Genomic DNA, 16,244 nt, shown 5'->3' with positions numbered 1-16,244 from the left:
GCCTGTAATCCTAGATACTCTGGAGGCTGAGATCTGAGGATCGTGGTTCAAAGTCAGCCCAGGCAGGAAAGTGTGAAACTCCTATCTGCAATAAGCCACCAGAAAACCAGAAGTGGCGCTGTAGCTCAAGTGGTAGAGCACTAGCCTTGAGCTGAAGAGCTGAGGGACAGCCCTCGGGCCCAGAGTTCAAGCCCCACAATGGACAAAAAAAAAAAAAATTAGAAAAAAGGACCAACATGTAAAACTATATTCCAAATTGTCAGGTTTTAAAAACTTCCTATGTAACTTTCTAGGTAAATTTTCTATGAAAATTTCTATGTAACATTTTTGAAGTTAATTACTTAAAGATGGGAAAACTGATGATTCTTTTCAGTTTAGATGTGCAAAGGTCAGTTGTGAGGTGAAATGCCTAAGCAAGGCATATTATCTAAGCATTAGTGAAAAGTCCGATAAAGATGGGTAGATTGATTCCACATGCTCAGTCGTGTAGAAGAGATCAACTCTTTCTTCATGGTGGAAAGTTTTACTTTTGTGGAGAGTGTGAACTGGTAAAGAAGTGGTTCTGATACTTAATTTTTTTGAAAAGGGAAGAGAAAGATGTTCATCTTTGTCCCATAGTCCTGTCATGACTTAATATTTTTACAGTGTGGGATGACCCTTATGACTTGGTGAGGCATGCAAGAGCAAGAGCCGTGTCCTTAATCTTTATTGCATTGCAAACGCTTACTGTGACACACAGTAGGTATCACTGCCTACAAGAGTCCTATCTGGTCTGGTCGCCTGCCAGTCTACGCAGTAAGTGCGTGCTGGGTAATCAAGCTATGTCAGAATGAATGCATGTGAAGCTGCCACCATTGAAACTGTCCCTAACAAGTTCACGTCTGTGCATTGTGTTATTAGAGTAATTGTCCCACGTCTTATGTTCTTTCCGGCATAATGATGGGTCTGTAAAAAGATCAACTTGTGATCTTTGATTAGAAACATTTTACATTTTGTGAAAAAGTATAGAGTGGATTATTTCTAAACTTCAATATATGAGTCCTTAATTTTATAAGGTTTATTGCTTGCTTAATGGTGCTAGTCTTTATATGATGCTTGTGTAGTAGTAAATCAAGGACATGATCTTGAATTTCATTAGCACTTCATAATTTCCCAACAAGGGACTTTGCTTTTAATGTCTGTTGGTTTGCTATCTTGTAGGCCTCTCCTAATGTGTGTCCTGTACAGTCTGTGCCTACACCAGTGTTTAAGGAGATCCTGCTTGGCTGCACTGCAGCAACTCCACCTAGTAAGGACCCAAGGCAGCACAGCACTCCCCAGGCTGCCAACTCACCTCCTAACCTAGGAGCAAAACTTCCTCAAGGGTGAGTCTTGCTTCTTAATACATAATCATCACAATCAGTGTAGTAAATCATCATAATGAAATGCATTTTACTCTTGGCTCATTGTCTCTATTTCAGATTGGCCAGGGAGGTGGTGGTAGTGGTTGTTTTTGTAGGCATTCCTAAGAGGAGAGACAGATCAGGTGCCTTTAGAGATAAAATCATGGAAGACATGGAAAGAGCAACGGAGAAAACAGGATAGAAGTGAAGGGCACATGCTTTTTTGACTGGCTGTTGCTCTGAGGAGTGACTGTTGGGTACTCTTAAAATTTGGAGCCTAGTTGTCAGTGTTTCAGGAAAAGGGAGACTGAGATAGGTGTGAGATTGGGGGATGAGGGAGAGTGGCAACAGAGAGGGTTGATAGATGAGATGACAAGTACAGGTAGAAGTGTGGCGGTAGAGGAGATTGTAGGAATAAAAGAAGCAATAAGTACTCTTATTGCAGGTGGTGTGAAAGCAAGAAATGGGAAGTTTAACCAAAGGTTTGAAGTTTAGAAGTTTGAGAAAGGGAAGAACCTCTTAATGGAGGAATGAATCAGATGTGGGTTTGGAGAGCTGAGCACGGTGGTTCCCTAGGAGAAACTTGGGCAGTCTGTGGGGGAGTGTGGAGGGTAGTGACAGTGGACACAGTGTCCAGATGTGGACGATCAGTCATAATAGAAGAGAGAACAGTAGGACTATTTATTAATATCCAAGCAGAGATTTTTAATCTGAATGTTTAAAAAATTCTGTGGATGAAATTCTGGGTTAGAATAGGTAAAAAGAAATGTAATAGAATTAAAAGCTTTAGAATGAATTACAGAGGAAAAAAAAGTTTTTCTGTATATATCACTAATAAGATGTGAGAGGAAATACTCTGTGTACAAGTTCTACCACTTGCTTTGAGCCCTGCCAACTCCTGGTTGCATGTTATTCATAAAAGGACAAGGTTTTTTTTTTGGTCCGGTTGTGGGGCCTGCACTCTGGGCCTGGCCGCTGTCCCTTAGCTCTGAAGAGCTCAAGGCTAGCGCTCTACCACTTGAGCCACAGCGCCACTTCCGGCTTTTTGCTTTTTGCTTATGTGGTGCTGAGGAATCGAACCCAGGGCCTCAGGCATGCAAGTCAAGCGCTCTACCACTGAGTCACCTTCACAGCCCCAAGGACAAGGTTTTTGCTGCTGTATTTGTAGGGTTTGTTTTGATTTGTTTTTTTTCTGCCAGTCATGGAGCTTGGAACTCTGGGTTGGGGCACTGTCACTGAGCTCCTTTTTGCTCAAGGCTAGCCCTCTACCACTTGAGCCACAGAGCCACTTCTGGCTTTTTCTGAGTAGCTTATTGAAGATAAGAGTCTCACTGTATTTCCTATCTGGGCTGGCTTCAACCCATAATCCTTTGATACCAGCCTTGTTAGTAGCTAGGATTACAGACATGATCCATCAGTAATCAGCTCAAAATTTTAATACACATCTTGACATGTTTTTCTAACATGAGATTGAACAAGGCTTGGTAAGAACAAGAATACTAGTTATGTTTTTTAAAATCTAATTTTTGTTATATAAGAAAAGTAAATTCAGCAAAAAAAAAACAACTTAGGGTGATAAGCCTTGACTTTTAATTTTGACATTTTGAAACCAATGTGCTTCTTGATTGCTGAGTGTATATTTTTTTTGTTTCATATAACATTGTTTATTTTTGTGGAAAAGCCAAGGTTCTTTATACTGTAAGAACAGGCAAAGCAGTTGAGGCTTTATGAGAACCTGAATTAGAGTTAAGGATGCCCTTTTTTGAGTGTTCACATACTTGTGCGGAGCCATTGGCTGAACTGAGTGTTGACTCCAGTTTGCAGAGATTACCCTACTTTTTGTTGTTGTTGTTGATGATCGTGGGGCTTGAACTCTGGACTTGGGCACTATCTCTGTTCTTCAGCTCAACTCAAGTGCTCTACCACTTGAGCCATAGCGCCACTTGTGGTTTTCTAGTGGAGATAAGAGTCTCACAGACTTTCCTGCTCAGGCTGGCTTTGAACAGTGATTCTCAGATCTCAGCCTCCTGAGTAGCTAGGATTGCAGGCATGAGCCACCAGCGCCCGGCTTCCCCTACATTTTTTATCATAAGCAGTTTTCTCTTTCATGCTGGTTGAGTCTAAGGAGTCTAACTGCTATTACTACATGAGAAGGAAGTACCTTTGTCTCTGTCTATCTCTGGCTCTCTTCCTCTTCGTCTGTCTGTCTCTGTTTCCCCTTCCCTCTCTTCCTCATTGAAAGAAGTTCTTGTTAAAACTTTTTTCTTTTCTTTTCTTTTTTTTTTTTTTTGGTCGGTCGTGGGGCTTGAACTCTGGGCCTGAGCACTGTCCCTCAGCTCTTCAGCTCAAGGCTAGCATTTTACCACCTGAGCTACAGCGCCACTTCCGGTTTTCTGGTGGTTTATTGGAGATAAGAGTTTCATGGACTTTCTTGCCCAGGCTGGCTTTGAACTGTGATCCTCACATCTCAGCCTCCTGAGTAGCTAGGATTACAGGCATAAGCCTCGGGCACCTGGCTGCTGCTGCTTCTTTTTTTTTTTGGTTGGTCATGGGGCTTGTACTCAGGGCCTAGGTACTGTCCCTGAGCTCTTTTGCTCAAGGTTAGCACTCTACCACTTGGAGTCATGGCTCCACTTCTGGTTGTCTGGTGGTTAATTGGGGAGAAAGAGTGTCATGGACTTTTCCTGCCTGGGCTGGCTTTGAACCATGATCCTCAGAGTAGCTAGGATTACAGGCATGAGCCCAGCGCCTGGCTTAAAGCTTTATCTTTAAGGAGAGTGAAACAAATTACTTTTGGATGATAAGAGAGAAATGAGACTTAGATACTGTTTTTCCCTTATGTTTTTCAGATGTCATAAGCAGAGTTTACCAGGAGAACTTTCTTCGTGTCTCAATACAAAGCCCGAGATACTGAGAACGAAACCAGATGTCATCTGCAAATCAGGATTGCTCTCTTCAAAGTCTTCTCAGGTTGAAACTGCAGAGCCGAAAATTCTGAGTGAGCCCAAAGGTAGCTTTATTCAGCCTAAGACAAACTCTGATTGGGAGAACAGATTGGAATCTCTTCCACGTCCATTGACTGGCCTTCCTAAGGAATGCTTACCTCCAAAGGCTTCTTCTAAAGCTGAATTGGAAATTGCCAGTACTCCCGAACTTCAGAAGCACCTACAACATGCACCTTCCACATCAGATGGCCTTTCAAATAAGCCAGAATTGAAAGCAGGTGTTAAGAGTGATGGCCCTAATTGCTGTGCAGAAAAAAAGATAGTACCTTCAACTTTAGGTTGCCGGTCACAAAACTTAAAGGAAACATCAGTAAAAGTAGATAATGAAAGCTGTTGTACAAGAAGTAACAATAAATTTCAGAATGGTAAGTGTTTCTAAATACTTTTATTGGTAAGATATACACGCAACAGGTTTTTTTGTGTGTGTGACATTGGAATTGGAACTCAGGACTTGGCATCAGCTTGCCCTTCTTGCTGCTGCTGCTCTACCACTTGAGCTATGCTTTCTGCCTGGGCTTGCTTTGAGCCATGATACTTCACAATTGCAGCCTCTTGAGTCCTTAGGATTATAGGCATGAGCCAGTAATGCCTGGCTAACATTTCTTATCTTGTGATTAAACATATGAAAATGACTGTAGAAGGAAATTCAAAGAAGTTGTATTATACAAATGATTAATGTCCTATGAATTTGTACAGTGCCTACTAACATTTTAAAGTTTGACAGGATTCCAGCATATGCATTTGCTTTTTGATTTGGTTCTTGTGAGGTGGATAACCAGGTTTCCAATTGTTTATTATAAGAAAATGTTTTGAAACAATCAAAAGTGATCTGGTGATTGCATTATAGTTGTCACTGTCTCTTTGTAACATCCATGTTGGAGGAGATGGCACCTTGTTTACACAAGTAGCTCAGAGTAAAGGGGTTTGTTTGATGGTCCTCGGGCTTAAACTCTAGGTGTGGGCGCTATCCCTGAAATCTTTTTTGCTCAAGGCTAGTGCTCCACCACTTGAACCAAGGTGCTACTTCTGCTTTTTCCATGATTAATTGGAGATGAGTCTCATGGACTTTCTGCCGGGGCTGGCTTTGAATTGTGATTCTCAGATCTCAGCCTCTTGAGTAGCTAGGGTTATAGGTGTGAGCCGCTGGCGCCCAGCTCAGATTTTAAATCTTCTAAGAAAAATGAGAAGAGGGGGGCAAGGGGTGTGGCTCAAGTGGTAGAGTACCAGCTGAGCAAGGTGGTCAACTGAATGCCTCCTTGCCTGGCAAGGAGAACTTTGAACTGGAGTTCATACCTCAGTAAAAAGAATCTGCGGGGGCTGGGAAGGTGGCTCAGTGGTAGAGCGCTTGCCTTGCATGCATGAGGCCCTGGGTTCGATTCCTCAGCACCACATAGCCAAAAAGAAAAAAAAAAGTGGAAGTGGTGCTGTGGCTCAAGTGGTAGAGCGCTAGCCTTGAGCTGAAGAGCTCAAGCGCCCAGGCCGAGTTCAGGCCCCACGACCGCACCCCAAAAAAAAAAGAATCTGCATCTTTAACGCTGAAAAAGGGGACCTTTGGTTAGTGATGTTGAGGAGATAGCTGCAGCCAAGTCTTCCTTAAAGGGGATATCTTGCTATACTCAACTATTAAAACCTCCTAACCATTTTCTTCTAAAGAAGTTGCTACATTATATTTCATACTACCTGTTGAGCAACCTTAATTCAAAAGTGTAAAATCCTCTATAGTTTCTTTCCAGGGCCCCACACACTCACAACTAGTATGAACTTCTGCACCTGACCTTAACTGGTAGCTTGCAGTCAGAATGTTGTAATGCTAAAACAATTGTGTGAAATCACCTTAAAGGCTGTTTTTTTAAAATGCATATGATAATAGTTGAATTTTGTCTTTAAATTTGGGTCTCAGTATATGTAATAAATAATGCCTTATATATAATAACCCCAATCTATTACAAAGTCAGAAATTTGCAACATTTCTTATGCTAAGCATTTTGGCTAAGGGTTAATCAACCTATACTTTTTATTTAAAGTATGCATTACACTCATTGTAGTTATTAGAAGCTCTTACTAGAATAAGGAGGCCCTGGCTTGTCATACAGGTTTAGAACTGCTACAGTTTAAAGATACTGTTTGATAACTGAATTGTCAACTGTGTGGCAAAATCAGATTGGATTTGAAGTTTTTTTATTTTTTATTTTTATTGGTTGTAGGGCTTGAACTCTGGGCTTGGGTGCTGTCCCTGTGCTCTTCAGCTCAAGGCGAGCGCTCTACCGCTTGAGCCACAGCGCCACTTCCAGTTTTCTAGTGGTTTATTGGAGATAAGAGTCTCGCAGACTTTTCCTGCATGGGCTGGCTTTGAACCATGGTCTTCATATCTCTATCTCCTGAGTAGCTAGGATTACAGGTGTGAGCCACTGGCACCCTGCTTGAAGTTTTTTAAAGTGGAAAACAATGGAATGGAATCTCCACCAAAAATCAAAACCTCATTCTGTTGCATTACTAAAGGAGCATATCCAAACTAGCTGAAACTTAAGGACAAATTGGATTTAACTGGTGTTTTTTAGTCTGTGCTTTACTACTATACTAGTTGGAAGAATGGAAAGCCAAGCTTTCTTTGCCTAGAGGTTCTTGTAGCCCAGAATCTTCATTCTTGAGGCTTGTTACCTTACATAGCTAGTAAGTTTGCATAAAATAAACTGAATCAGATGATTAATCATATTGTTCCTTAGGAGTTTCTCCCAAAGAAAATCAGTATTCATAACTGAGTATTAGTTCTATTTCTTTATATTCTTTTAAGTCATCAGCCTTCACACTAAGCTAGAATGATTGTTCTCAAAAATGAGATTTCTCAATCATTTAAATTTTCTCATAAATCAGTTTATATGAAATAACAGTCAAAAAGATAAAAACTTGACTGGTATCCAAATGAGTTGGAGAGTCCAACTTTGTCTCAGTATGTGCAGTCATTCCCTAGCTTTACATGACTCCATCATTTTAAAGGAAAAACATTAGTCATACATACGGGACTAGCGTATCCTGCCATCTGTGATGACTGGCTAAGGAATGAAAGTGCAATTGGAAACCCATCAGAGTCTATGCTGGTACAGAAAGACTTGATTCAAGAGGGTTCTGTTCTCCTGCTCTACCTGGGGCTAGGAAGCAAAAGCCAGTTAGTGTCAAACAGCTGTCTTCTTTTTTCTGTTCCATATTAGATGAATAGCTTCTCAAAGTGGGCTCTACTCTGTATCGAGAGAATTACTGATAGAATCAATGTTTTTCTCCTCACCAAATTAGTACATTTAGGCAGTTCAACTTGTGTATCACTAAAAACACTACATTTAGGCAGTTCAACATGTGTATCACTAGATATTTCCTCTTTAAAGGGGATTGGAATAGATACTGTTTAGACTCTAACTGTAATCTGTGAAAATCTGGCCTACCTATTGAAAATGATGTCTGGGGTTTTTTTTTTGTACATGATCAGGACTTGAACTTGGTATCTGAGACTTTTACTCATTGGCCATTGTTCTACCACCTAAGTCATGCCTACAACCCAGAAAATGATGTCTTTTGATATTAGCAGTTAAAATTCCTCTCTGAACTAATATATTTGTTCTGATTTCTTTATCCTTTCTTTCACTCTTAACTGAATAAAAATGATTTAATAAGAAATCAAGGACTGACAGCATAGTTTAGCATTTTACCATGAAATGAAGTCCTGCTTTAAGACAGAGAGGAAAGCCTATAATCCTAGCTGCTCAGGAGGCTGAGATCTGAGAATCGCAGTTCAAAGCCAGCCTGGGCAAGAAAGTTGGTGAGACTATCTCCAATAAACCACTAGAAAACCAGAAGCAGCACTGTGGCTCAAGCGGTAGAGCGCAGGGACAGCGCCCAAGCCCAGAGTTGAAGCCCCATGACTGACAAAAAGAAAGGAAAGGAAAGAAAAGATTAGGCCATCTCTAAGGTAATTACTAATACTCATTTCATATAAAACTTACTTCCATGTGGGATCTTGCGTCAAATTTTCTCTAAAACTGGACTTTCTCATATGTCTCAGCTGGTTTCCCCAGGAGTTGTTTGGGGTTTTTTTGGGGGGGGCGGGGGAGGCCAAGGGCCTGGGTGCTGCCCTGATCATTTCTGTTCAAAGCTAGTGCTCTACCATCTTGAGCCACTTGAAGTTTTCTGGTGGATAATTAGAGATAAGAGTTTCACAGACTTTTCTTCCCAAGCAGTCTTGGAACCTGGAGCCTCAGATTTCAGTCTCCTGAGTACATAGGATTACAGGTGTAAGATTGGCACCTGACTGGGTTTTTTGTTGTTGTTCGTTCTGGTCTTGTCTTGTCTTTTCTTTTTGCCTAATCTACTTCTCTCAGCTCCATTAGAACTCAGAGGAAAGGTGTCTTCTATTTTCTGTGAACTATTTATTTTAGGGTCTTGGCTATGGCTAGATTCCATTCTGTATTGAGTTAACACAACAATTACTTTTTCCTGTGATATCTCTACTTTTACTCTTTTTCTTTTCTTTTTTTTTGGGGGGGGGTCCGGTTGTGGGGCCTGAACTCTGGGCCTGGGCACTGTCCCTCAGCTCTTCAGCTCAAGGCTAACGCTCTACCACTTGAGCCACAGTGCCACTTCCAGCTTTTTTCTTTTTGCTTATGTGGTGCTGAGGAATCGCTTATGTGGTGCTGAGGAATCGAACCCAGGGCCTCAGGCATGCAATGCAAGTGCTCTACCACTGAGCCACCTTCTCGGCCCCTTTACTCTTTTTCTTTAGAAGCCCTGGTAACATTTCCTTTCTAGTTCCCATACCAAAATTGTAAGTTAAAATTTAAAATCCAAGTTTACTCAGAGTCTTGTCTTTAGCCAGTCCTGAATGGAACTTTCTGTAGAGGAAACGGAAGCATGTCTATATTTTCAGGAGGCATGTAGATGATAACTCTTAGTTCATAGACCAAGAAGTTATTCAGGAAACCTTTTAAGGTTTTACAGTTAGAATGGTAAGCTTTTATTCAGAGTACTTTATATAGAACACATCATAAACAGTCTTTTTGAGTATGAATATGGGAAAAACCAATATCCACAAAGACAGATCTCAGTAGAGGCAAGTTTGGAAAAGTCTTCTTAACATCTCTTACTTACATCAAGAGTTGGGAATAGCAATATATACACTAACCTGGAATTGTGAGTGGCTGTTGAATTTAGGGTTGTAGCTTGTCAAATGGATTCACTAAATGAGAATTTTTAAGGGAAGCAGACATTCCCAGTTTCTCTGATAATTGTTTTAAGCTAGTTTTTAGAAATTACAACTGAGCTAGGGATTCTTTTTTCCCCCTTTGAGAACATATGCCTTTTGGATAGAATTCAATCAACTATTGATGTGATATTCAGAAACTGAGGAACTCTGATCTTTAACGTTTGTCTTAGCCCCAGCCAGGAAGTCAGTTTTGACAGACCCTGATAAACTCAAGAAGCTGCAGCAGAGCGGGGAGGCCTTTGTTCAGGATGACTCCTGCGTGAACATTGTGGCCCAGCTGCCTAAGTGCCGGGAGTGTCGCTTGGACAGTCTGCGCAAGGATAAGGAGCAGCAGAAGGACTCGCCTGTGTTCTGTCGCTTCTTTCATTTCAGGAGGTGAGGCATTTGGGAAAAATGCATTTAATCGGTCTTGGCTGTATTTCATATATCTTTTTCTCTCCTATCAACAACAAGTGTAGAATGTAGAAATTGTTATTTAAAAGTTAGATATTACTGGATATTTTCTTTTGACTTCTTTTTAAATGAAGATTTAATATCTAAACTTGTATTTCTAAAAGTAACATCATAGGAAAATGCTGAAGAATCTGAAAAAAAACCACCACAAATAACTACTGTTAACTTCTCAGAGCATTTTTAGTGTTTGCATGGTTCTAAAGTGTGTTCAGTCATACCTAGTTAATATTACAGACACTAAATCTTACCCTTACTAAGAATCTTTTGATTATGTATAAAGAACCCATTACAAATTACTTTGACCAGCTAGCTCCCTCACAGGTACATAGATCATCCTACTTTTTTTTTTCTTTTTTTGCTACTAGAAAACAGTACAAAATGTATTATCTTCCAGTCCATATCTCTGTTTTACTTTTACTTTGGAAGGATTCCTAGAAGTGGCATTAGTAGGTTAGAAAGTGTGTGTCAAGACCAAATTGTCCTCCAGGAGTATTACACCAGAATTTTATGCCTGCTGGCTGGGTCAAGCACTTGTCTCTGCTAGCTGAGAGATAACTTAAAAGATTTGCTTACCTTTTTTATTTTTTATTTTTTGGGTCTGGTCGTGGTGCCTGAACTCTGGGCCTGGGCGCTGTCCCTCAGCTCTTCAGCTCAAGGCTAGTGCTCTACCAGTTGAGCCACAGTGCCACTTCCAGCTTTTTTCTTTTTGCTTATGTGGTGCTGAGGAATCGAACCCAGGGCCTCATGCATGCAAGGCAAGCGCTCTACCACTGAGCCACCTTCCCAGCCCTGCTTACATTTTCAAATAAACATTCATGTTCATATTGTTTGTCAGTCGTGGGGCTTGAACTCTGGGCTTGGGCGCTGTCTCTGTGTTCTTCAGCTCAAGGTGAGTGCTCTACCACTTGAGCCACAGCGCCACTTTTGGTTTTCTAATGGTTTATTGGAGATAAGAGTCTCATGGACTTTCCTGCCCAGGCTGACTTTGAACCATGACCTTCAGATCTCAGCCTCCTGAGTAGCTAGGATTACAGGCGTGAGCCACTGGCACCTGGCTCCATATTATATTCTTTTAATTGGCAAATTCACTTTCTTAAATTCCTCTATCTTAAGTGAAGAAAAGTGTATTCTATCATTTTTGTTGAAACATAATAGTCCTGTTTGGGTGTAGTTAATTTTAGATAGAATGGGCTTTCTCAGAATTGGAGGTATTTTCAGGTCCAAATGGTTATAAACAAGTGTCTTCCTTTAATTTTTTTCATGTTCTTTAGAATCTAACTTAAAATCTTAAATGAAAAAATGGTATCACTGCACAGGTAATTTAGACTAAAGCTTCCTCTTGGTTATTAGGAGAATGAGATTTGAAATTGTATAGTACACTCACTGGACAAGTCTGTTAGTAATTTTTTTATTCAGGCTTATTTGGTGAGGGAGAGATTCTTTAGATACTAGTTTGGCCCATTCATTCTTGAATGAATTGCTAACGCACACTGTTTAAAGTGTGGGTAGCATTTAGAGCTGTGATACTTTGAACATCTGTCACATATTCACATGTTAAAATATATTCTGAATAACGCCTGGCCCAGAATAGTTTCATATAAAGGTTAGCTCTATTCTACTTCCTCTCAGGAGAATTTTGTTTTTACCCAAATGTGTGTGAAGATGAATAGGAATTTGAACTTAAACCACAAAATGGTATATGCTTATACAAGTCTGTGTGATCCCATTACAGACTTAACCATACGGCGTTGTGGCTCCTGTGCTGTGAAATGTGGAGCTGGGATAGAGAGAGATTAGGGTTTTTTCTTTGTAATATGAGGGTTTGCTTTATTTTGTGCTGTTTAGAAATCATTCATTTTATGGATTTCTGTTCTTCAAAGTTTTGATGACTTTAAAGGAAAAGTGCTGTTACTTAGTGTTCATCCTATGAACTTCTTTCTTTAGCATAGTTTAACTTTTCCCCCTGATGTTTAGAGGGTGTAGTATGGTTGTCATTAGCTTCTTCATCAAATTCCTCGCCCTCTAAACATGGTTAAGATAAAATAGGAATGTGTTACCATTAGCTCCCCCATTGAAATGGCTTTGAAACTTGTTTTTCAATATTATGACTATGTCTCATCTTGGACTCTGAATTAAAAGCTTGCTTCCCTTTTGGACTGCTTGAAATAAATTTGTTGTTGTTTTAATAATGCTTCTTGTTTTTTCCTATCAGTGCATCCTAAACTTTTGGACAAATAATTGTCTAAACTTGTTTTGTATATCTTATAAACTCATGGAGTTTTCATAGTTAAGCTATTGCTTAATGAAGAGATGAAGGCTTTCAGAAGCTGACCTAACTTACAAGTTCTTCAACTTCTTGCTGGTCTTACCTACACGAATAAAAATATCTTCTGTTTAATTTGTCTATTGAAAGCAAATACTGAGAAGCCAGGCACCAGGTAGTTCATGCCTGGAATCCTAGCAAGTCAAGGAGCTGAGAGGAAAATCATGGTTCAGAGCCAGCCGAGGCAGAAAAGTCCATAAGAGTCTTATCTGGAATTATCCACTAAAAAGCTGGAAGTGGAGCCATGGCTTAAGTGGTAGAGCAGCAGCCTTGAAAAAGAAACTAAAGAACAGTTTAAGCCCCAGTACCAGCGCACACAAAAAAGAGAAAAAGCAAGCAAGCAAATACTGAGAATTGCATTTTGTTTCACTTAGGAAATGCATTCTATATCAATGCTGCTTCTCATCCTAGGAGCTTAACATTACACTAGGATCCCTGTGGGCACTGAATACCTCCTGGATCAATATCATTGCTTTGGTGACTGTCCAGAGGTCTCTTCTTGTGGAGCATTATTTTTGAAGCCGTTGTTGTGTTTAGATCTGATTAGATTATTCATCACCTTGTTTGTCAGCTTTCTTGTAGTGACTTAGGGACTGTTCTTGCTGTTGAAGCCTACATCCACTTTATTGAATAATTGTCTTTGGATAGTCTCTAGCTTGTCTTTTGGGAAGAGGGCCTGCTTTTTTAAACAGTCACTCTAGAGACATTATGAAGTAATTGGCTACAGCATCCATGAAGAGTAGAGACAACTGGGAATGACTTTATTGATTGAAATTATATTTGCATGGAATTGCAAGGTATAAATCCATTTTTTTGTTTTCCCCATAGATTGCAATTCAACAAACATGGTGTGTTGCGGGTAGAAGGCTTCTTAACACCAAACAAATATGATAGTGAAGCAATTGGCTTGTGGCTGCCTTTGACCAAAAATGTTGTGGGAACTGACTTGGACACAGCAAAGTATATCCTGGCCAACATTGGAGACCACTTCTGTCAAATGGTGATTTCTGAAAAGGAAGCTATGTCAACTATTGAGCCACACAGTAAGAACATCTCTTAAGGGGCAGGATATTTGACTCCAACCTGATTTTTTTTTTTTGACACCCCTGGGTCCCAAAGTTGCATGGGTTTCAATTTCACCAGAAATGTAGATGACTTTGATAGAAGGAGGGGAGATAGCAATTTTCCTTTTGCAACAGTTTTCCTCAGAGTTGGCCACTCATCTGTAAGGATGTATTTGGTAATATTATCGAAGGAATAGAGCTCTCTCTGATTGGGAAAGGCCAAAGTGAAGCAGTGATATTTGCACGGCCTTATCAGCAGTGTAAGGCTCACCAAAAGGATGAAACCTCAGACTGGCTTAGAGAAAGGTCTTTAACCAATCATTTCAAGGAAAATAAGACTAGACAGGCCATGTCCTAGACCTTCCTGGTCCCAGTCAACATGAGAATGACAATTGGCTCAGATGCAAATGATTCTATTCAAAACAGAGTTTGAGAGGACTATCTGTGTCTTTGTCCTCCATTCTTTAATAGCACTCTTGAGCCCAGTAAGACACACAGGTATCAGTGTGGTGCATGAGAAGACCTCCAGGGTGACGTGTTAAGGTAGGATGTCTATTCATGAGTTCTTAGAAACCAGATGCTGAGCCAGACACACCACAGGGCCTGTGTCTTACAAGTATCATTTATTTTGTCCAAGTACATAATTGACAGTTAATAGTGAGCCTTTGCATTCTATAGTATGTCTTTTATATACTACATAATTCAAGTATGTTTGAGTACAAGCATCTACACCACTCTTTAAGAGTTTCAGCACAAGAAATATTAAATATAGAGATCTTTTATTTCTCCCATCCTGACTCAGGAATCTTGGGGATTGAAGTTGTAGCTCCATGATAGAGCCTGTGCCTAGCATATGCATGGCCCTGCGTTCTATCCCTAGTACCCTAACACCAAACAAAAGCCAAAGACTTAAAGATCTTTTAAAACATCTCCCATCCCTAATCTTTTTTTTTTTAAGTGGTGGGGCTTGACCTCTGTGCCTGGGCACTGTCCCTCAGCTCTTGGGCACAAGGTGAGCGCTCTACCACAGCACCACTTCCTGTTTTCTAGTGGTTTATTGGAGATAAGAGTCTCACGGACTTTCCTGCCTGAGCTGGCTTTGAACTGCGATCCTCAGATCTCAGCCTCCTAAGTAGCTAGGATTATAGGCATGAGCCACTGGCGCCTGGCTCCATCCCTAATCTTTGCAGGACAAGTGATAACAGGTTTTCCATTTTTAGTAGTGATGCAAGCCTTCCTTATTAAAAATATTTGGGTAAAAGTAGTAGATTGACAGAAATTTTTTCATTAACTGCTCTAGTGTTCATTAATACAGGACTTCAATGTAGATTCTTCTTTGGGATGTATTAGTTGTTTCCTTCCTAAATCCCAAAGAGATGTTTCATGTGATACTTTTTTCTTTGTAAAGACTATTTTTTTACATACAGGAAAAAAAGCACAGGGTACGGTTGTGGGGCCTGAACTCTGGGCTTGGGCGCTGTCCCTCAGCTCTTCAGCTCAAGGCTAGTGCTCTACCACTTGAGCCACAGCGCCACTTCCGACTTTTTTCTTTTTGCTTATGTGGTGCTGAGGAATCGAACCCAGGGCCTCAGGCATACAAGACAAGCGCTCTACCACTGAGCCACCTTCCCAGCCCTGAGCCACCTTCTTAGCCCATGCTTTTCTTTTTTATATTACAAACTGTACTGATTTTGAATATTGAAGAATGATGTGGAAAGATGCGGTGATACCTAGAGAGCTGCTCCTCTGATCCTGGTATTGAGAAGCAGAGACCTTCTTGAGACTTGTAGGATTCTCTGTACCAAATGACCCTTAAGTGGGTGGCTAAGAGATCTGAGGCACACTTTCTGATAAAACAGTCTAAGCCAAACAACCAAGATGAAATTCATAATACCTCATTTGTAAAATGCCCAAAAGCTCTTTCTTGTGTATTGTGCATAGACAGCATGAAATGTAGTGAAATGACAGTTCATTCATCAGGTGGGATAGGTTAATGCACAAGTTGGGTCATTTGGATCATGCTCAGTGTAAAGAAAGAAAGAAAGAACCACTCACTGGATTAGAAAAGATGTGTCCATAGAAAAAGCAAGTAGACATGTACCCACAGTTACTCTGCTCCTACTCCTTGATAACTGGTGTGGTCAGCTGACTGGATGCCTGTCCATGTTGAAGTGAGATATCCAGTGGTGTGTCCAGTCCTGGAAGGCCCATTCTTCCACTTGTCAAGTGTTGGCTACTGGAATGGCAAAGACTACTTTTGCAGAGCTGCCCTGGATGGTTGTGTGTCAGTCTCCTGGATGTTTGATTACTGTGAATCTGGTAAAATCAAGTTTCTCCCTGGTTGATGAAGGAACTCAACCTTTGTTACTTTGTGTCCATGTTAAGTTACTGTGCTGGACACAATAAAAAGAAATAAAAAAAACTAAGCACCCTAGTTTTTTTTTGTTGTTTGACAGTGTTGGACTTAGAACTCAAGGCCTCAAACTTCACAGTTGTTTCCAATGCTAAGCCATGCTTCCAGCCCTCTTTTGCACTGGTTATTTTTTAATGTCTATTTTTGCCCAGGTGTACCCCCTAGATCACAATCTTTCTGTTTGATGCTTCTTTTTTTTTTTTTTTTGGGTCCGGTCATGGGGCCTGAACTCTGGGCCTGGGCACTGTCCCTCAGCTCTTCAGCTCAAGGCTAGCGCTCTACCGCTTGAGCCACACCGCCACTTCCGGCTTTTTTCTTTTTGCTTATGTGGTGCTGAGGAATCGAACCCAGGGCCT

General features: G+C 40.7%; 1 protein-coding gene across 1 annotated transcript in view; it reads left to right on the top strand.

The window, feature by feature from the left end:
- Window positions 1-16,244, top strand: part of Kdm3a (lysine (K)-specific demethylase 3A) — a 51,614-nt gene that overhangs the window by 19,754 nt on the left and 15,616 nt on the right. Inside the window, exons 9-12 of the mRNA XM_013035509.1 lie at window positions 1,201-1,364; window positions 4,232-4,752; window positions 9,806-10,010; window positions 13,240-13,454. Coding sequence (XP_012890963.1) covers window positions 1,201-1,364; window positions 4,232-4,752; window positions 9,806-10,010; window positions 13,240-13,454 — 1,105 coding nt within the window. The remainder of the gene's footprint in view (window positions 1-1,200; window positions 1,365-4,231; window positions 4,753-9,805; window positions 10,011-13,239; window positions 13,455-16,244) is intronic.

The sequence above is a fragment of the Dipodomys ordii genome, unplaced genomic scaffold (genome assembly GCF_000151885.1).
Source record: "Dipodomys ordii isolate 6190 unplaced genomic scaffold, Dord_2.0 Scaffold214, whole genome shotgun sequence".
Classification (NCBI taxonomy): domain Eukaryota; kingdom Metazoa; phylum Chordata; class Mammalia; order Rodentia; family Heteromyidae; genus Dipodomys; species Dipodomys ordii.
Note: the sequence above shows the minus strand (reverse complement) of the source record. Positions and strands in the feature narration are given on the sequence as shown.